At 45.6% G+C, this 21,729-nt stretch overlaps 2 protein-coding genes across 2 annotated transcripts in view; both read right to left on the reverse strand.

The window, feature by feature from the left end:
• Positions 1-366: 366 nt before the first annotated feature.
• Positions 367-11,077, reverse strand: thrap3b (thyroid hormone receptor associated protein 3b). Its single transcript, XM_008331150.3, is given in 12 exon segments — positions 367-1,140; positions 2,045-2,215; positions 2,312-2,461; positions 2,909-3,140; positions 3,223-3,404; positions 4,522-4,597; positions 4,719-4,830; positions 4,987-5,150; positions 5,399-6,007; positions 6,136-6,948; positions 7,344-7,489; positions 11,015-11,077. Coding segments are annotated over 12 exon segments (2,730 nt in total). The 5' UTR covers positions 11,063-11,077; the 3' UTR covers positions 367-1,113.
• A 22-nt stretch (positions 11,078-11,099) lies between these two features.
• Positions 11,100-21,729, reverse strand: part of LOC103394022 (MAP7 domain-containing protein 1) — a 41,313-nt gene continuing 30,683 nt past the window's right edge. The window contains exons 6-19 of the mRNA XM_025065233.1: positions 20,888-20,996; positions 20,188-20,292; positions 17,594-17,719; positions 17,377-17,498; positions 17,085-17,221; positions 16,552-16,793; positions 16,045-16,235; positions 15,369-15,538; positions 15,104-15,284; positions 12,913-13,017; positions 12,761-12,811; positions 12,614-12,668; positions 11,980-12,204; positions 11,100-11,780 (exon numbers count right to left, since the gene is read on the reverse strand). Coding sequence (XP_024921001.1) covers positions 11,770-11,780; positions 11,980-12,204; positions 12,614-12,668; positions 12,761-12,811; positions 12,913-13,017; positions 15,104-15,284; positions 15,369-15,538; positions 16,045-16,235; positions 16,552-16,793; positions 17,085-17,221; positions 17,377-17,498; positions 17,594-17,719; positions 20,188-20,292; positions 20,888-20,996 — 1,830 coding nt within the window. The 3' untranslated portion in view covers positions 11,100-11,769. The remainder of the gene's footprint in view (positions 11,781-11,979; positions 12,205-12,613; positions 12,669-12,760; positions 12,812-12,912; positions 13,018-15,103; positions 15,285-15,368; positions 15,539-16,044; positions 16,236-16,551; positions 16,794-17,084; positions 17,222-17,376; positions 17,499-17,593; positions 17,720-20,187; positions 20,293-20,887; positions 20,997-21,729) is intronic.

Here is a 21,729-nt window from a genome sequence, read left to right on the forward strand (position 1 = left end):
CTATCGTGTAGCGTAAAAAAAAAGTCAACTTTTAATGAAGAAGAAAACAAAGGGGAAGTAACGACAGGAGTCTGCTACAGTTTCTGTTCACGACATGCTCTATGTACAGACAAACGTAGGACGGAGCAGCGCCGACGGACTCCCTGAACCAACAGGAGCTGAACTGATCGGTTTTCTATTTCTAAAAACGTAGGACGGAGCAGCGCCGACGGAACTGATCTGTTTTCTATTTCTATTGCGGTTCACTGAGGCGAGAATGTTTCCAAACAGAATAAGTGAAGATTCAGAAAATGAAACTGTAGATCAACAGACTGTCAACAGTGGTGCCTTCAGGTACAGCCATGACCGCAGCGTTAACACATTAACGTTTGCTTAACCTAACAAATAAACCAGGACACGTTCGACCAGTTGCAGATCAATACACTGCTGTGAAGGGGACAAAGACATGTCAGTGGTCTTTAGAGGGCGCTGCGCTCCTGTGGTTATCTTTGTATGTCACTTAAATTTGAAAAGCAAATATGTGTGACGCAACAGTGGTTCCCAAAGTGTGGGGCGGCGGCCCACGAGTTGTGCAGCGAGGTAAATTTGCTGTGTTTGATGAAGTTCAGTGGAGATTTGAAGCCATCGTGTGACTGTAAATTAAATTAATTTTCATTAAAAATAAAGTTCAATATCCAACGATTCCTGTGCTTTTGTTCAAAACTGTTTTGTCGCAGCTTTAACCAGAGGTGTACGATGTCACAAGTGAAAATGAGCATTCTGTATTTCTTTAGAGCATGACGTGTAACACGTTAACGGTGCTCAACTGAAGGCACCACTGATGATGGCCTGTAGGTGAGTCAGAGTCCGTCGTCCACCACTGATTGGTCCCGTGGAACGGATGAAACATTTCCTGGACTCACACCAGAGAACAAACAGAGAGGATGAAAGGTGAACAGTTCTCTGATCGACACTGACGTGGAGCGTCGACGGCTGCACCTTCACACACACACACACAGTTCAGAGACACACACACACACTGACAGTATTTTCTCCCTCCTAAGGCACGGACACTTTTTCTTTGTCATATTCTCAGTTTGTCCTCCTCTCCTCCCTCAGTTACTTCCTTCTTTCTTACGAAGACACACCGAAATCGTCCAGCTGCAAAACAAGACCATTAAGATTAAAAAGAAAAAGAAAAAAAAAACAAACCAACAACCGTCAGTTTGACTCACAGACACGGCTAACGAGCGCGCTGCTCTGCATTCGAGGCGTTAACAGCAGGGTACTTCACGATCAAAGGACCAGAACCGCGACGGAGAACTACGTCAGGGCGGTTCACATGAAGCGTCAGAGTTTTTTTACTGTGACATTTACAGAACGTCTTCTCAACGACGCCACTGACTGGCAGATCAGTCGGGACTAAAGAGTTCTAAAGAACTCACCTGGTCAATAAATCAATAAAGAGCTGTACAGCGCTTTATAGCACAACAACAACAACTGCAATGATAGAATTTTCACATTCTACTTAAAGGGTTCTTGGTTCAATTCCACCTAATCCCCAATGCCAGGTTGGGAAAAGAAAGAAATCTAAATTGCTAAACGGTGATATATAAATATTGGGATGGATCAGCCTTTCTCATGTAATCATCAAGTGATCCAGCAGAGGGCAGTATAGTTCCAACACAGTAAAATCTAATCGTCCCTACACCAAAGACTATTTCATGAAGTTTTGCTGTAAAAATTGACTTTACACCAAAATCTTGCTGCTACCTAATAAAAATAATTATGATTAAAAAAAACCCAAAAAATCACTTTCAAACCTTGAAAGCACAACATTAACATTTAAACCATTTCACGGATTCAAAGCACCTCCTCCAACCCTGCTGTTAAGGCAAGGCTGCCATCTAGTGTCTTTGTTGTGAATTAAATTTCTATAGTGACTCCTCGGCTCCGCCGTCATGTGAACTGCCCCTGTGACCGTGTCTCTGACCAAATGAAGCAGCAGCAGCTTCGACTACTTAAGTCCGGGGTCTCCGGGTCCCTTTGTGTCTTTGTGCTCCACCTCCACACTGTCGTCTCCCATCTCTTCTCCTCCCTGGTACATGTCGTGGGTCCACTTGGGGCTGCTGCCGCCTCCCTTCCTGTACACGAAGCGTCCGCGGCGGGCAGGGAAAGCACCCCTGCCTCGCCCGCGGTTATCGGACCAGGTTTTTTCTCCGTCACGGTCGTCATGCTGGAGGTGAAGGTCGAGGTGCGTTTGTTCAGACTGTGTTCAACTTATTAAAATTATTAAAACATAATCAATCACTTTTCACTGCTCAGTACTCACCAGGTAATACTTCCTGCTCTTTGGAGTATACTCAGGGTCCCACTCCTCCTCTGGGGGGCGCACTGGGACATTTACATTGCCAGGGTTTCCATTGCTATTGTTGCCTTGATAATTTCCCCTGTTCCAACCTCTCCCTCTGACTCTGGGGAACTGGAACCAGAACAATGATTGTGTTTTCATTGAGCAGCAGTCAAACAGAGACAGGTTTTCATTCTGACAGAAAGATTTGTAAATGTGTCAGAGTTATAATAAAAAAATAAATAAAGATATTTAGAACAACATGTCAAGATACTGACGGAAACCACACATTGGTTTATTGAGGAGTTTCCACTGATCTGCTCTACGTTACCTTAATAAAAAAATGTGGAAGTTGTTGGAAAATGTTTGAGTAAGTTCCATCATCATCAATATCATCATCATCATCATCATCCACATTATGTTCCTCAGTATTAGGAGGACAGACAGCAGTGAAATGCGGTCTACTGTGACCCCAGGACGACAGAGAATTGTTAGAGGACGATGATGAGAATTCACTTTCTAAAATCAAAGACGATGATAATAGAAAAAAAAAAGAGGAAATCCTCGAGACAAACTTACAAATCCACGTCCTCTGCCTCTCTCTGGGTTGTGGCCCTCATAATCTCGCGGGCCACGGTCTCCGGCTCCGCCGTAGTCTCGTGGAGGGTAGCGTGGTTGGCCGTAGCCCTCCTCTGAGTGCTCCATCCCCTCGCCCATGTACTCTTTACCTCTGAAAGGTGGAGGAGGAGGGGAAGGAGAGGAGGAGGAGGAGGAGGAAGATTGGGAGCGATCCCGTTTCTTCTTGCCCTTCCTGTACGGGTGCCAAACTCAGCATCAGTAAAAGTTGGTGGATAATATTTTTTCCAAACTGTTTCTGTCCCGGGGAAACCTACTTGGATTTTTTGTGGTGTTTCCCAGTTTTCTCAGAGGACTTCTCTCTGCTCGGCCCTCGGGAGCCCCCGGGGCTCCTGGCTCCTTCACGTTTGAAGTCTCGATCTTTCCCTGCGATTCTCTTGCGTCTTTCTATATCCAGCCTGAGGTCCATGACGTCACCTTTGAACTTTTTACTTGGATCCTGCAGGAAGAGAAAGGTCTTCATTTACCACTTTCCCAGACGTCTGTCCGACAACATGAGGCAAATGTTTGTGATTCACTCACATGATCATCCATACAGTTTTTAATACAGCTGCCCGACAGTTAGGTGGTAAATATACAATATATATATATGTTCTCTTAGAGTGAAACGACACACTCAACTTACGACATCAATAACGATTCTATTACGATTTTAGAAAATGAGCTCCCAACAAATTATGACTAAATAACAATCCTTTATTCGTAAGAACTCCCGTCACCAACTGAAATGATCTGTGAACCTCATAAACTGAAAATCTTTGATAGATAACATCAACATTGATGTCCTCTGATTAAAGGTCTGATTGACCTGGTTAAATGTCAACATATTAAACAACATATGCTGTTGGTGTCTGTGGAACAGGTTACCTGACGTCTTGATTTAACAGTGGGTCACGACCAACGTTTTTAGGCCTCTACCGCCCCCTACTGTACTAGAGTGTGTAGGGTCAGAGTATGACAAGAACGCAGCCTCTTTACGCCTTGTGTCGCGATTCATTTTTACTTAAATCGTTGCAAATCATCTCGCATTTGTACCCCGTTTTCCCCCCCATCGACTCCTGATGCATCGTTACATCCCTAATGTTGTCTGTGTTGGTGACTGTGATCAGTGACTTCACCCCCCCCCCCCCCCCCCCCCCACCTAAACCATTGTCCACTGTGTGAAGTACAGACAGCACCACCATAAACCAGCAGCATGCATGTAGCACAGTTCAATAAAGACAATTTCAATTCTTTTGTGGCTTTTTTTTTTCGAAAAAAAATACTTACAAGGTAAAGGCAGACAGATAAGCGTCCCTTGACAGGCTCGGACTCAGGATCTTAATTCACTTCCTTTTAGCCTGTTCTCGGCCTCGTTTCTACCCAATCAATAACCATATCTCATAGGCTGGGGGGGGGCTTGCTTGGCACTTACAAAACACAATTGGGCTCTTTTGATTTAGAAATATGCATCCTTTGAAAGAAAAGCACAAAGCTGAACACTGCTGCTCTGGATCCTGGCAAGATTTTTTTTTTCTTGTTCCATTAATAGGTCAAATGTCAAAAGGACGGGTCACCTTGTAGCTCGTCTCCTCCAAATCCTCAAACAGGTGAGAGTGCCTCTTAAAGGCACTGGGGGAAACATCGATTCTCCTGAGAAGAGGAGGAAGTGATGTCAGTGGGTCAACACAAAAAATAATGATTAAATATAAAATAATTAATAAAATAAGTGTTTTGTCGCAGCAGTGACTGGTGCGTCTACGGCTGGACATACCTGTGGATTTCTGGACTCTTCCTTGGCTTCATCAATTCTGCCTCTGCAGCTTTTCTTTGGTACATGGCAAACCGCTCACTCAGAGTCATGTCTGAGGATTTGAAGTGTTGTGCTGTAAATCCACAGGAGAACAGAAGAGTTATCTCACACCCAGGAGCAGTAACTGATGTCACTCAGCAGAAATATGAATATTTAGGTCTGTTTCCCCGTCGACTGTCGCCTCCTTCTCCTGTCAGACTGTGGCAAAGCCACACGTCACATACTCTACCTTTGATGTAATGCACAATGGAGACTAAGTGCTGAGCAAAGAGCTCAGACGGGCTGCGGCGGAGCTGCGCTGCCTGAATCTGCTGGAACACAGAGTAAAAATCGGACTCTTTCTTGGGAATGTTCAGATCCCGGGGCACGACGCGATCTTTCGACAGGAAGGAGCTGAAAAAATAAATAAAGATTGAGATGAAGTAATCATGGATAAATAGGATGACAGAAACCAACAGTGGTTTGCAAAGTTAGGGGCAGGGTCCCCTTAGAGACATGGCCCTATTGGAAATAGCACAGATATGTAATTTAATTGTCTGTGCTAATGAAGAATATCAGGTTTGTAAGAAATACATAAACATAGGATGTGACGTAAAACTGGTCAAGAGATAAAACGCATGAATAAGCTCTACAGGTCAAACCTTGGCATGTCATCGAAGGAAGACATTTTCAGCTCAAAGTCCTCCCTGGTCGATGACAGACGTCCAGGCTGAACTGTTGAACTCTTCTCCTTGTTCCTACCACATCTCAACAGTTTATCAGACTCCAGCTCCAAACATCATCTAATCACAAACAAACACATCCGAGACTTCTCCTTTTTCTCCTTCTTCTTGGCCTTCTCCTCTTTCTTGTGTTTGCGGCTGTGGTACAACTCCTCGCCCAGCTGATCTGCAGGCTCAGGTTCATCATTATCTCTCCTGCTTTTCTCCTTGATTGATGGGTAGGACGTGGAGTAGCTCGGCTCGTCGCCCCACTTCCCGAAAATGTCCCGAGCCGTCAGAGCCGGCTGGACATCCAGGTCCTCGTCCATGTGGTCTTTCAGCCCATGAGACTTGAGGAACTCCTCCTCTTCAGCCTCGAAGAAAGGCTGAACTTTTTCCTCCTTGGACTCGAAGGAAGAGGACGAGATGCTGAAAAGGTTTTCACTCTTGTTCAGTTTCTCCAGGCTCCTGTCGGGGGCGCTCAGCTCTTGCTCACGCTCATTCTCATTTTCAGATGCCTGCTTTTTGTTCTTGTTATCAGCCAAAAATCTGAAAAGAAACAACACAACATTAGAAAGTTTGAGTAAAAGAGAATTTAGAAATTTGACTTTGACAGAAGGGAATTTTAAAAATTGTAACAATGTCATTGGTTTTGAGACACTGTAATAAAAACCTACTTCTTGAAGGCTGTAGAGATCACAGTCTTATCCCCAACTTTAGCTTCTTCCTTTGAGAAGAACCCAAAGCCAAAGCTGGAGGACTGTCCTGAACTTTTGGGGCTCGTGGCTGGAGGTGACGAGCTGCCGATGGATTTCCACATGGATCCACCGCTGCCAGGACCTTTGGACTCAGAAGCAGGTGGTGCGTCGTCTTTCTTGTCACTGGTTGGTTTGGGGCTCCTGTCAAACTCGATCCACTTCCCTCCTGACGCCTTCTCGATGTCAGCACCGTCTGATGCTGGACTCTGCTTCTTCACCTGGTTCTCCACCAGCTTGTCTTTCACTTCCTTGCCCCCTGGTTTGCTTTTGGTATTACGGCGGCGAGATGAGGATCTGGACCGCGAGGAGTTGCTTGAGTGCCTGGAGCGCCGGGATCTGCCTGATGATGATTGGTCAGAGTAGCGAGAGCGGCTACGGCTGCCTGATCGCTTCTTGGGTGTGCGGGAGCGTGAGCGCCCCCTTCGAGGGCTGTGGTGATCTTGGTCATGGTGACGATCGTGCCAGGCCCCACCACCGCCTCCACCGCCGCCGCCGCCGCCGCCACCACCACCACCACCACTCTGCCAGTTGGACTTGTAGTTGTATCCTCCACCTCCCCCTCTGTTCTGGTAATGACCACGCTGGTAGTAGCCACGGTTCCTGCCTCTATAGTGGAACGGGCGTCTGTAGCCGCGGTTGTAGCCCCTGTAGCCCCCTCTGTTGTTCTGGTAGTCCCGAGATGGGTAGTTTCTGTAGGGAGAGTGGGAACGAGAGCGGGAACGAGACCTGGAGCTGGACGAGAGAAGAGAGAGAGGAAAAAAAAGAATGTGATGAAAGATGATTTTCCCAAAGACGCAGCAGTGCATGGTTTAAAAAAACTAGTCGAAACAGGACTTTTGAACTGCTGCATTGACGTGAGACTGACACAGGAACAGGCTCTGCCTGCCTGACTGGTAGAAGTGAGCGTTTGTTTACAGGCTGAGTACACATTCAAATCATTAAAAAACGTCTGTTTGCATTTTTTTTACATGTTTTGCTGCCATGACATGAAAAGAAGCCTCTGTCTTTATTGACCTCTGTTGGTTTGTTGACAGACAAAACACTGAATGTGTTCTTTTATTCACAGGATTACTGAAGTGTTTCATCTCTGAATCACAATTACTGAGGAGACAAACAGTTACATTTACCTATAGCGACGTTTCCTGGATCTTGAGCGGGACCGGCTTCTGGTGTGAGACCTGGAGTACGACCTGGACCTGGACCTTGATCTGGACCGAGACTGAACGTGAGAATCCGGAGCCTTCGACATCTTCTTCTGCTCTTCAGAAGATTCCTGTCCTTAAACACAGAAAAATGAGGCTTTAGTGTCACCCCATCTGGGCCACAGCACAGTTCCAACTCTGGAAGATGCTGCTCTTTGAACCTAAAGAGTTGGTTCACAGTTTGTGTGTTTAAAATGTTTGCGATGATTCAGCTGACTCTGAAATTCAGTGGAACAGTACAAGGAACAGTAACAACAGTCAAAAACCAGGCTTTTGAATAGAACCATAACCCAAACAGGACACATGACGTCCCCCCTTCCAGGAAATACTCACCAGTATCACCAGTAGAACTGACACACACACACAAACATCCTCCACATGCATAACGATGGGACAGTGACCTGTGTCCAGACTTACTGACAGGCCTGACCTTCTCACTCCTTCACCCTGACCTTAGTGCCAGAGATTCTACTGAAACCGTAAAGCCGTGACCTCGAAGTGTCGAAAGGTATAAATCAAAACACAAGTGGCCGAAACATACAGAAGCTGAGGTTGGAGACAGTAGCAGACAGCTGGAGCAGCATTAGCTTTTGAAATGGCAGCAACATGAGACGAGAGGAGCTTATGTGCACACAGGATATCCAGGCTGTTACTAAGGCCCAACACAAACACAGAAACCCACCACAGACCAGATCATCAGCTCTGTTTTTTCTTATGAGAGAGATGACAATTTACAGAAACTGTTTGAGGGAAAGTTGAATCTTCCGTGTCGTTACATTTTGTAAATTAACTGAACTTTATTTCAGCCTGGCTCATGATCTGTTTATCAGAACATGAAAAAAATATCATTTTTCCACTCAGCGTGTCGTATGGTCAGCGGCCAACTCTAAGACAACATATCACTTCCATCTTATAAACATTTCCTTTCACTTTTGCTTCTATGAAATCCTTCCAACGACCCACGCTGCTCCAGTGCAGATAAATAATGAACGGAAATTAAAATTTGAGTGAAACCATAATGTTAAAGAAGATAGATTATTGTGTAACTACTTTATGGATAAAAAATATTAAAAATAAGAAACATTTTGTCTCAGATTTCTTAACACGCATTAACAGATTATGTTATGATCTGTTGGGAATACAATGTAGAATAAAAACAACTAAGAAATTGCTGAATGTTTTAAGAGTCTGGTGGGGGAGATACTGCAGGTCAAAGTCTAAAGCAGGACTTCACAAAAGCCTCAACTTTAAAATGTCCTGATGTTGTAACAACACAATACGGTATAAACATCACCTCGTTACCAACTGAAACCCGTTCTTTGTTAAATGATAAAACCACTGTCAGAGATTCAAGGTCTTTTGTTTTTTTAATTTACCACCTAATTGTCACTGGTGCTCTTCTGCTGTTTAAAAAAAGCCTTTGCCAGTATTGTAATTAATCCCCAAACAATTTAAACAGTTCCGGGAGGAAGGCTGATCCTCTGGAGACGACAATGTGTTTACTTTTACTGCAACGCGAGTAAATTCTGCGATCCCTTCTGTAGCTGTTGTTGCCGCGGAGGTTTTCGGTTACAGTGGAAAGCAGTCCGGCTTGTTTTTTTTGTTTTTTTATGTAAAGAGCTTATTTGACCAGGGATACAAACACGACCGATTGTGATGTAAATCATTAAACACGAGAAAACCAGATACTGCGCTGAAGTAGACCAGGTCAGATGAGCAACAAGATTATAAATCACAAAACACAGAAGAAGATAAACACAATATATATACATATAATTAGGTGTTAACCTCGTAGCAGAAATTATTAATTATTACTAGCATACGTTGGTTGCACGTGTGTTATAAAGGGAAAGCCGAATTTAGGTCACAAATGTAATTAGCCCTGAAAACAGTTCTTACTCTTTATTTACTTTATTTACAGAATACCTAAAGCTAAGACCTTAAATTTGAGGTAAATTTCATCACAGGTGTCATTAGGTCAGAACATATTAAATAGTGGAGGTAAAGACAAGTGGCTGCTGCCGTAATTCAATCAAGAACGCAATGATGCGCAACACATTAAAATCATCTCAGAAGAACTTTAACAGCCATTAGCTTAACAAAAAATGAAAACCGAGTGGTAGTTACCTTGTCCTGGTTAACTGTAGACCTGGCGAGTGCGCTTTACACAAATCGATGCCTGCAGGACTTGAACAACCTTTCCTTCCTGGTTTTACCGCAACGACACGAACCAATGGACGTTAGCCACTTAGCTTCTTTAGCCACTTAGCTAGTTGGCAGCGGCGGTGGCGCACTGTCGCCAAACCTAGCAATATGCACCGTCAGTGAAGAGCGTGGTTTACGGTATCATTGTCCACAAAGTATAAAAGAGAACAAATTCAGTCCTAAATTCGTGCTAAATGTTCTGTAATGGTCGTCAAGGCGATTTTTAATTACAGCTCCCGACCAGTTAGCAGTCAATGCTATCCGTGGTCGATGGTAATGTTTAAGCCACGCGGGACTTGGCGTGAAAACGCGAGACGTAGTTTGATAGTGTTCCCAACGTTTTTTTCCAGTCCGCCGTTAAACGAATCGATCCAGCTTCATTTTCCTAAGGAAAAGTGGGGATTCTGTTCTGAATTCTCAGTCGTGTGCAAATAATATGTATTACTAAAATGTATTTAACGTAGTGTGGATATTTAATAGAAAAAGTAGCGTCAACACTTCAGTAAAACCTTTCAAATGACACTTTCCTTCACAGCACAGGTGCAGGAGCCTCAAATGTGCCAAAGTTAAAATTAACCCTGGATAAATCTCGGCCACATTGTGAAAACACTCGTCTCTTTGTCTGTTACTCGTGGCTACGGGACTGTTTACTGACTGTTCACTGGTGATTAGAGTTCCAAGGGGGCAGAGGACAACTGTGACTGATGGGTCCATGAAACAGCAGTGAAATAAAGTCAGCAGGACTAAAGGGACTAATGTGGTGCTTGGACACTGCAACATGAGACCCGTGGAGCATATGTGTCATCCATTCAAATCAAGCAAACAGACTGCAATATGGTTAAGTTTAATACGACGTATTACCCCCTGAATAATTATTTTTAATTCTGTAAGAGACAAAAGATACTTTGTTGTATTCACGGGTTTCCTTGTCTTTTTCCCCTCTACGTTTTAATGCATCAAGACTAATGAAAGTCGTTGAAGATGGAGAGATAATAGTCATTTTGTAACGTGTCTGTTATGTGTATCTTTGTAATTTAGAACATTGCTGCCCTCTCCTGGCTCCAAGTGTTAACGTGTCAAACAGTCCACGGAAATATACGTTAAGCAAAAATATTATCATTTAATTAAAAACGATTAAAAAAATCTAAAACAACACTCTATAGAGAAACTAAACAAAAACTTTAAATAAATACTTCGTTCCGGAAACAGAGGATTACAGAACATAAGCACAATGCTACAAATGCTAACTCTAGTTCTGCCTGCGGAGATTTAATTTTTTTTTAAAGTTTTTAAAAAAATGCGAATATATATAAATATAGCAACGTTTTAGTTACATTTTAAACATGCAAACTTGATGTATTTCTTTGGTATTTTGTAAATAAGTTCCTTACCTTTAAACTAAGTCCTAGCATTCGGAGTTTCGGAGATCGGAGGAGCATTTCCGGTACATCCTGACATGAAAAAGAGAACGGAGGCTTTCCCTTTCATAAAGCTTTATTTCACAGATCTCCTGCATCAGGAGGCCGAGGCAGCCAGGCTCATAATACATTTACATACACTGTCCTGTGGCCAGTCTCTCTGTATGTTAAATAACTCAGTAATCCAACACAAAAACAACAAACACGCGCACACACACGCACAAACATCTTCAACATAAGATTACAATAACAATATCATAACAACAGTAATAATAACAACCATTGCAGAATATTACGCATTTCCTGGTTCTTTTTAATGATGTGTTTTCTAAAACTTTGTTACATTGTCAGTCATCTTTAAGGTGCACCGTAAAATCTGCTTGTGACATTTTTTTCTTTTAATAAAACCTGACAAATGCTGCACCAGAACACGCTGTGAAGACAGAATACTTGTTGCATGTTTTTATATATTTATTTATTATTTTATATATATATATATTTATACTGTGTATGGTTAATTTGAATGAGCACTTTCTCAATCCAGGCAGATTATCATCTTGCTCCTCCTCCTCTTCACTACTGTGGCAGTTACTGTCTATGTCGAGGTGATTTCAGCGCAGTTTTGTTTGTTTGTTTGGCACACAGTTTTTTAAGCCGCTGTGGTGTGGTATGAAATCTCGTAGCTCAGGCAGAGCCATTGGAAGTGACTCCTTCTGTGGGTGTGGGTCTCAGAGGACCTCTGTGGACAACGGAGACAGTGTGAGGCCAAAAAGTAGTCAGAAAATAACAGCAATCTTAGTTCTATACCGACATTTATTTAGCTATAGCTAACAACGCAGGTCATTTTTAGCATTGAATTAGCTCCAAGTTAACCAAAAGATATATGCAAGTTACTTAAGATCTAGTTAAGAGTCATACTGTATTCTGTGGGTCTGTACCTGCCACGTGTTGGGACTTCATGGGACCTGTCTTCATCAGAAACGGTTCTCCGCCCTCGTACGGCAGGATGGGCTGCTGTTGACCAGAGCCGCTGTTCTTGTTCAGCTTCATGATGTCGTCGAAGTCTGACGACTCTCCGTTGGCCGCCACGCCGTTTTGGTGAGAGGTGGGCTGGACGCCGTTCACAACGGCAGCAGGGCTGGAAGTCTGAAGGTTTCCAGGAGCTGCAGAGACGGAGGTGAAGCAAACATTTAGGAGTCACATTTGGAAACAACCATTCACACCAGCATTCACACCAAATGTTAGTTAGGAGTGAATAATTAACCTAATTCTACATGTTTGTGGACGGTGGGAGAAACAGCACAAACACAGGGAGAAGATTTAAACTCCAAACACAGACACCATCACATCCCACTGGGACTCGAACCAAAAGCACGAGCAACAGGGAGAAGATTTAAACTCCAAACACTGACACCATCACATCCCACTGGGCCTCAAACCACTCATTTCCTTGCTGTCAGGCAAAAGCCTGAGCCACTATGCCACCTTGTGGCCAATGTTTGGAAATCTTAAGACCTTAAAATGTTTTACTTTAAAGGAGAAAACCTATATTTTTTGTGATGTGACACCTACCTTGACTGAGCTCTGTTTCCTTCCCATTTACTTGCGGAGAGACTTTGACTTCCTTCTGCAAAGAACAACAAGTCTTCTGTGAGGTCCAAACAACACAAGACACAAGTCTTCATTTCCGTGGTGTTCGCTTGTGTTTTAATCTCTGACCTTTTCTCCTGCGTCACTCTTCCGTGTCCTCTTCATGATCTCCTCCAGGCGCTGACGGAGAGATCAGTCAGTTAACGTCTGGTGCTTTGATTTAAGGACAGGAAGCAGCAGCTGACATGTGTGACTCTCCCCTATCTCCCCCATCCCCTCACCTTCTTCCTCTCCAGTCTCTCCTGCTCCTCCTTCTGGAAGTGTTTCTCCCTCTCGATGCGCTGACGCTCGGCCTCTTCACGAGCTTTAGCTTCAGCCTCCTCACGCTGGAAAAAAAAGACAACGTCAAAGGCTGAAGTTCTTTCTTGTATTTTTGCATTAATCAGACTTTAATTAAATATTGTTTGCAGTCTGCTGAAGTTCTTTCTTGTATTTTTGCATCAGACTTTGATAGACAAATATTTTTTGCAGTCCCAAAGGAATTAAAACCTAAGATGTTCCATCTCATATAGAGTGCAGATGTGCACTGAAGTGACAACTGTTTTCTTATCACTTTGTTTGTATTTAAACAAACAAATCATTCCCGCCTTTAACCACCAGGAGGCAGCATTTCCCCAGTTGGCTGCGCAGCTTCATGATCACTGTTTAATAATGCAGTGTATCATGATGGATTTCCAGCAATGCATGCTGGGTGTGGGGTGTATGTAGGTAGGAGGTGACGTTGCCCAACTTTTGCTGTCTGTGCTGTAAAACCACGAAGTCACATGACGAAGACCGAAGCCTTCAGGAAGAAGAGGAAGAAGAAGAAGAAGAGTCAGGCGCTCGTGTCAGTTCTGCACTGAATGAGAAGCATCTCTGTGACGACGCAGCTTCGTCCTGATTGGCTGCAGGCCTGGCTGACGCACATCACATTGTGGTTGGATTTATTATGGCCTGTAGATTTGTTTTACTGTTGACCACAGGGAAAATGCATTTTTATTTCATTTTCTTTATTACAAACCATTCTATTTTATTCTGAATCTGTTCTATGTATTTGTTTTTCAGGCTTATTTTGACTATTTATTTATTGGCAGCCTTGGTACCTTTTGGTTTTCCTGGTTAACTTTTTGTTATTTATGCCTAATTTTATTTAAACTAAAATACAGCTAATTTTGTAGCATTGAATTAGCGTAAAGTTACCCAGAAATGTAACAAAAAGGTTTGACCTTAGGTTACTCGGGGAACAGCTAATGGCCAAATATGAAAATGAAAGTCAAAAATTAAATGAATAGACAAAACAAAATGTGACTTAAATTTAGTACAGCCTCTAACAGCCCGACGCAGTGACTTCAATATATACACTGTACTATAGATATATATATAATGTGGATAAATCACACAATAAAAAAGATTTTTTCATGTTCAGGGAATAATGTGGATAAATCACACAATAAAAAAAGATTTTTTCATGTTCAGACACTTGAGCTCCAGTCAGACCCATAAAAACTGGAGTCCACTCCAGTGGTGAGCGACTCCGGCCGACGTCTCTGGAACAATGGTGTGATTGAGGCTCAGAGCGGAGCCACAGGCGGACACTGACCCTGCTTATCTCTGACCGTCAGCCCACCGCGGAGCGAGACAAGAGTCCGAGACGGGAGCGGGCCACACAGGCCGCCGACTGTCTGCAGCTCTGTGTTATATTATGGAGGTCAGCGGCCGGCATCAGACGCCCGACACTTATACATGTACAGTATTTAATCCGCTCTGATGCCAGACAGTCAGAGGGGGTGAGAGTGGGTCACAGCAGGAGGGGGGGAGGGGGGAGAGGGCTGATGTTTGGGTTCAATACAGTTAAGTGAACCCCCCCCTCCCCTGACAGATCCTTCGTTAATCTGCCCAGATGGTGAATGTGGTGCAGCGTGTAGGAATCTGATGGTTGATGGAACAAACAGGGGGTTTTTAACCAGTGTTGTCACACAGTACGTAATGGTAACGAGCAGCTTTAATCTGTCTGTGAAGCTGGTTCACTGTTTGATTACTACTGTAGTAAAAACACTGGTGTGGCTGAGCCCCCCCCCCACCCCCCCACGAAATCCAAGTCTCAAACAAACACTGGAAATAATCCGTGTTGTTGACGTTTCTGAACATCAAAACCTCAACTCATCACGAGGTTCCCTCTAGAACAGTGCTAGAACGTCTGACTCACATCACAGGACCTTCAGCACACACACAGTTCTTGTTTGGTTTGAAGATGTTTCACCAAATCTAAGATTGTATCAAAACCAGAGGTAGATCATGGGACACCATGGGATGAGGACACCTTGTCCTCCACTTATTTATATCTGGTACACAGTCCTTTGTCCTCCCATGTCTCCTGACCTGAAATTTCACACCAACATCAATAAAATAAAGTTCCCGTTCCAGGTGACCGACCTGTTTCTGCTGCCTCTCGTTCTCCTCCTGCTCAGCTCTGGCTCTCTCCTGCGCCTCCTTCTCCTCCTGCTCTCTCTGGGCGTCATCTCGGAGACGCTGCTGCTCGGCCATGAACTTGGCCTCCTCCTCTCTGCGCTTCCTCTCCTCGGCCTCCCGGGCCATGGCCTCCTCCCGCAGGATCCTGAGGAGGACACAGTTAGTGAAGGTTAGACTCAGATCAGATCAGCGGCGGAGACGCGTCTGAATCATCACACGTCGTTCTCACTTGTTCCTTTGCTCCTGTTCCAGGCGCTCCTGCTCCTCCCTCTCCCTCTGCTCCCTGGCTTGTCTGCGTTTCTCTGCCAAGGCTCGAGCGGCCTCCTCTGGGTTGTTGGTGCCGGCCGAAGGTTTGTTGGTGGAGGCAGCCGGAGCTGGAGATGGAGCTGGAGATGGAGCCGCAGCAGAAGGAGCAGAAGGAGCAGGATCGGTGCTCACTGCTGCAGGAGAAGCAGCTGAGGTTGCCGGTTCTACACTTGGTACGGCAGGATAAGCTGCTGATACCCCCGGCAGGCTGGTGGGTGGTGTAACTGGGGCAGAGGAAACTGTGATGGCAGGAACGCTGGTGGAGTCTGGGAGACAAAGAGAAAAGAGCTGACGCCTGTGTTTCTCACAGTTCACATTCGGTTCACGGTGTTAAAAACAGCCTGCGTCGGAGTTTTTGTCTCCGAGGAACAATTTGGTCAACAGATAACAACAACAACGGGACTTCAAGTGGGTTCAGAAGCAGACATTTCCAGAATCGAGCACGAACACAGTTGCAGGTTGGATTCAGCCTGTAAGGCAAAGCCCAGGGCCAATAATGAAGCCTGACCCCCCCCTGCCAGGGCTGGGGCGGCTTGCTCTGGTTTGTTGGTGCCGGCCGAAGGTTTGTTGGTGGAGGCAGCCGGAGCTGGAGCTGGAGATGGAGCTGGAGATGGAGCCGCAGCAGAAGGAGCAGAAGGAGCAGGATCGGTGCTCACTGCTGCAGGAGAAGCAGCTGAGGTTGCCGGTTCTACACTTGGTACGGCAGGATAAGCTGCTGATACCCCCGGCAGGCTGGTGGGTGGTGTAACTGGGGCAGAGGAAACTGTGATGGCAGGAACGCTGGTGGAGTCTGGGAGACAAAGAGAAAAGAGCTGACGCCTGTGTTTCTCACAGTTCACATTCGGTTCACGGTGTTAAAAACAGCCTGCGTCGGAGTTTTTGTCTCCGAGGAACAATTTGGTCAACAGATAACAACAACAACGGGACTTCAAGTGGGTTCAGAAGCAGACATTTCCAGAATCGAGCACGAACACAGTTGCAGGTTGGATTCAGCCTGTAAGGCAAAGCCCAGGGCCAATAATGACCCCTGACCCCCCCTGACCCCCTGACCCCCACCCACACACACCCACACACACTCTACCTCCCCAGTTCACTTTGTCACTCACTTTTCTTCTGCTCAGAAACATCAGGCTGCTGGGTCTCGTGGCTCGTTTCCACGGCGACCGCTGCGACGGCCTGAGGCTGAACCCTGGCTGGAGTCTGAGCCCGTTTGGGTCTGGTTTTGGACCCAGGTGGAGGAGTCTTCTTTCCTGTGGCGGTCTTTGAAGCTGGTGCTGGCACCAGGGGGGACAGGGGCCGACTTTTAGGAGCGGCAGGAGACGGAGGTCTGTTCTTGGGTTTGGGGGTGCTGAGGGGGAGAGACGGGAGGTGTGGGTGATGGATGTTAATTGGGCGGAGGCTGCAGTACAGCTGTAGTGAGTGTTATTATGGTCTGTAACCAGGTCAAGTGGAGGATCTGGACCAATTTGAAGCCTAACATTTGGTTCTGAATGCCTCTGAGGCTGATGGGAAATGTGTAGGAAGAGGTAAGAAAATCTATCCAGGTTACCAGTAAAGTGCAGGGCGGCAGTGAGCCACTAGAGGGCACCTCTTTGGAAGAACAAATTCTATTTCTCACCAACGTTTGAAGTTGTCGTACCTGGTCTCCGACCGTGATCTGGTGGTGGCAGGAAGTGGTGATGTTGTCTGTCTCCTCTTCTGAACTTTTGTCAGAGCGTTCTTCTCCTTCTCATTCTCCCTCTCTTTGTCCTTCTTCTCTTTCTTCTTCTTGTCAACCTGGAGGACCAGGGGAGGGGCACCAGATTCATTACTTCCTGGTTTTTCACAACTTGTGCAGCACAGGAACAGCAAATCTAATCAGTCTGGTCTGGTCCAGGATCTGAGACCACGAGAACCGTACCAGAACCTGAAGAGTTTGTGTCGATGCTCACCGGTGTAAAGTTCCGTTGACGTTGGCGTTGAGTGATGTCTGGCGTACTGGCGGACGAAAGTCTCCAGCGTTCGGCGGAGTTCTGGTGTTGATGGGAGCAGGACTTCAGCGGGCTGGTGGAGGCTGAAGTTAGCAAAGAACACAGTCTGAGTAAGATGTTAAACATGAGGGGCGCGGGTATTTTGAAAGGCTGAGGTTTTAGGATCTGGGTTACTCACAGTCACGGGAGTCGCTGCTGTTCAGGAGGGTGGCGGCGCTGCGACTGCGGGCCAGGAAGGACAGCGTCGGGGTCATGAGTCGCTCCACGATCCGACTCTCCCACGGGCTGAGACGCAGACTGCGGGCTGAGAGGGAAAGATCTGTGATTTATCCTGACCAACAGTCAAATGAACTTCAACATGTCATAACAACACAGACGCCAATCTGCCAGGGAGCGATGATCACATTTAAAGAGTGAACAGCAGATGGATGGCTTCACTTTGGCCAAAAAACACTGAAAAATAAGAAAAGAAAAAGAAAAAAAAAACACACGCCACACTCAGATCGATGCAGTACAAAATGCCTGTCAGTTTGTGGTGAGTTGAGAATTAGTGTGTGTCCATCTTCCACTAACCACACCCACACCGCTCCGACCCTAACACCGCTCTGCTGGTGCGGTGTTCACGGGACACATGATGGAGACGCAGCAGCAGCAGCAGCAGCACGGAACACCGATGACGTGTGATGAAGGATGGAAACAGAAACAGAAACAGAAACGTCACACGTACAGAACCCGTCGCCGTCTGTTGAGCAACAGAGAGCGATCTTTGAGTCCAGCAAAGATCGGCTGGAAAGTATTTGTCCACAAGCTACAAATACTTGAGTACACAAATGTCTGAAGTCGCAGGAAACACAGAGAGGAAAAGAGGAAGTGGATTTGTTCACACCGAGAAACAACGTACTTTTCCCCCAAATACTTTCACATTTGACTTTTTACATAAACCTGTAAAAAACAACAGTAAAGATGGACACACTTCAGATCTCCACGAGATCACTGATGAAGGTCGATGACGGCGTGTGTGTGGTGTGCTCTGCTATAACGTCAACTATTGAGTCTTTTCAATTCTGTCCAATATTATGAAGGTCGATGACGGCGTGTGTGTGTGGATGTGCTCTGCTATTGAGTCTTTTCAAGTCTGTCCAACGCATGTCAACAATTTTTACCATAAATTAGCTGAAGCGAAAAAAAGCAACAACCAATAGTTTCGTGTTAAGGACGGTAAAAAAGTCCCAGCTCTGAACTTAGTCATAAACTGTGGAAGAAAATACTTTGCAGCCAGAGAGTCAACAATTTAAAGTAGAGCAATGATGCATGGTACCACTAGGTGGCGACTCAACGCATTGCAGAAAATAATTCCATAAGGTTAAAGCATCAGTTAAACATATTTTGTGAAGTTTAATTTCCAAATAGATGACATCAGGAAATATATAAATAAATATATATAAATATATATCAACACTTCATGAGGTAAATCATCTTAATCTCCGTAATCTGAGACCGGTCGATCGAAGTGATGCGTTTCTGTGTCGCCTCTGCCGAAAACAAGACGCATCATTTTTACAACCTGTTTTATGACTAACTGGCAACACCAGTACCTTCTGTCTGTTGCTAGGCAACAATAATATCCCTCCTCTTCCTCCTCCTGCTCCAATGCGGCAGGACAAAGAATATCCTGAACTACTGCTGCTGCTGCTGCTGCCCACTAGTGGACTGTCCCTCATGAAGGACCTGTTTATCGACGCCTGGATCTAATGTCCACCACCTCCTGTCCTCCACACTCAGACACTCAGCTCTGGTTTCCCGACATCAGCTCTGACCCTGCAGTAATATGATTCACCTCTGTCTCTGTGTCTGCACCCACGGAGCGTCTGACTCCGTCATGACCGGGCAAGAAATCCAAGTCTGGACGGAACTCAACCATGGCACGCGTCACGAGCCACGACGAACTCCGAGACCAGGACGATGCTAACGACGTTCACGAGACGACGCAGACTTGACGTTAGTTTCGTCCGATGTAACGCATTCAAGAAACTGTGTTGGTGATTGGTTAGTTTGAAACGAGGCAAAAAAAAAACATAAAAATGCACATGAATTCATGGGTTAATGTGAAACTGAGGTGAGGTGAGTTAACTGGTAACATTTACCAGGTTTGAACCTATTATAACTGGGGATCCAATACTGATACTGAATACTTAGTATCTGCAGATACTGATGAATGAATGGATTAGCTTATCTGTTGTACAGTACTATCACATATGGAGTAAAACACACAATAATACTGCAGAGTACTGCATCAGTCACACTACAGTGTCATCCACGTATAAAATCACCAGTTTGACTACACTGAAGCAGTGACAGTGATTGGAGGAGGAGGAGGGCAGTGACACACAACATGATTGGTTGATGTGGAGGTGACAGGAAGGCTGATCCAAAATGCAGAAAAAAAAAAAATCAACGACACCAACAACAACCACCACCGACTGGAATCAAAAATAAACCAAAACACGATGCAAACCAGACCCAGAGCATGTGTGTGACACATGTGGGGGGGGAGGGAGGGGAGGGGGGGGAGTAGGTGGTAAATGACCAGTCACCAAGCACAGGCAGGCAAGCAGGCCACCAGAGACAACAGTTATGTTTATATAATCAATTCATAATAAAAGGAGGAGGTGGGGGTGAGGGGCGGGGTGAAGAGGAGAAGGGTGGGGGGAGAGGGAGGAGGAGGAGGAGGAGGAGGAGGCCTGGTGGACATTGACGCCGGCTCGTCCTTACTTCTGTTGGGGGAGTTCCAGAGCGTGGCAGAGGACTTGGACAGTCTGTTGTTAATGACAGGGTCCACCTGTCGGGGTAAGTTGACCGTGGAGGCCGAGCATCTGCCTGCACCGGAGAGAACGCAACAGACAACAACTGTTTGACAAAAGGGACGAGGCCCAGGAGGAAGAGGAGGAGGAGGAGGAGGAGGAGGAGTGGCCTGCTCACTCTGGCTCCTCCCACCACCCTCTGAGGTCAAACTGCCTTCTCGTTACTGAGGTGGATTTGAATCGGGACGTTAGGGAGGAGGAGGAGGAGGAGGAGGAGGAGAAGGGGCGGGGCTTAGAGGAAAGCATGGGAGGGAGGTGGATTAACTTGGACGTAACGTTAGGTTCAAGAGTCAGAGCTTTTCACTCTCGTTCCTGCGTCGACAACTGCAGTCGCAGCAGGACGCAGAGAAACTCCTGTTGACCTCAGCGTCAACCACAACAAGAAGGCATTCTGGGAAAATAGGAATTAGCTGTAAAATCTCTTCTGAGGATTTCAGCTGCTACAAAAAAAAACAAAAAAAAAAAAACCCTCAAATAACAGAAGAATTCCCAGAGATTCAAATCCAGCGCTCCGCCCTGATGACCCCACTGGTTCTTGGAGTTGCGTCACTGGGACCACTGAGCCACAGCACCAGCTCAGGATTCTAACAGGGTTCGTACACCACACTCACTTTCTCTGCGGGAGGTCTGGTTGAGTCCTCCGGCCCAGGACCACCTCTGCTGCCGGATCTCCGCCCACGTCTTCTTGGTTGACCTCTTGATGGCGGCCTCGTACCTCTCCTACAGGACCAGACCAGTCAGGTTTAAACAAACAGCGTCAAAATGGAGACACAGACACACCATAGAAGTGGACACACCCTGGGAGCAAAGGAACTGTTGGTGGGATTTGAACCTAGCACCCTCCAATAAAAGGCTCGATCCCATTACCGTTGAGCCACGAGTCAGAAAAAGTTTAGGTTTAAGATTCCACTGACATCATGTGGTTCAATAACGCAGCGTGATCACACCTGCCTTACACGCAGAAGGTCCTGCGTTCAAACCCCAGAGGAACCACATAGTTAATGGCGCCTCCTGTGTGTCAGCCTGTGAGTTGCAACCACATACAACCGTGGCAACTTCAAACCTCATACCTAGTTTGGACAATTTGTCATTAAATATGGGCTGAATGATGACGTTTATGTTCACATCGTAACATCCAATATATGGTTATTTTAATGTTGGCTGAACTGTGGCCCACGGATTAGGTGCCATTTGTGGCCCATAAATGTAGGCCTCAGTGTCAAGTTTTTTTCCCGGCTCCAGAGCTAACATTCTTCTCCTTCTGTTTCTGCAGTTTGGAGGAAAACAACAGCTGATAACCTCACAAGACGGCACAGAAATCACAAGGAGACTTTTGTTGGTTTTTGATAAATAAAAAAAGACACTGAAGTTCAGAAAAATGATCGCACTGATCAAAGACGTAAACTGAGAATCGAGATGTAGGAAAAAAAAAACGGCTCGATGGGAATTTGGC

Source organism: Cynoglossus semilaevis, chromosome 18, assembly GCF_000523025.1.
Source record: "Cynoglossus semilaevis isolate Cse_v1.0 chromosome 18, Cse_v1.0, whole genome shotgun sequence".
Taxonomy (NCBI): Eukaryota; Metazoa; Chordata; class Actinopteri; order Pleuronectiformes; family Cynoglossidae; genus Cynoglossus; species Cynoglossus semilaevis.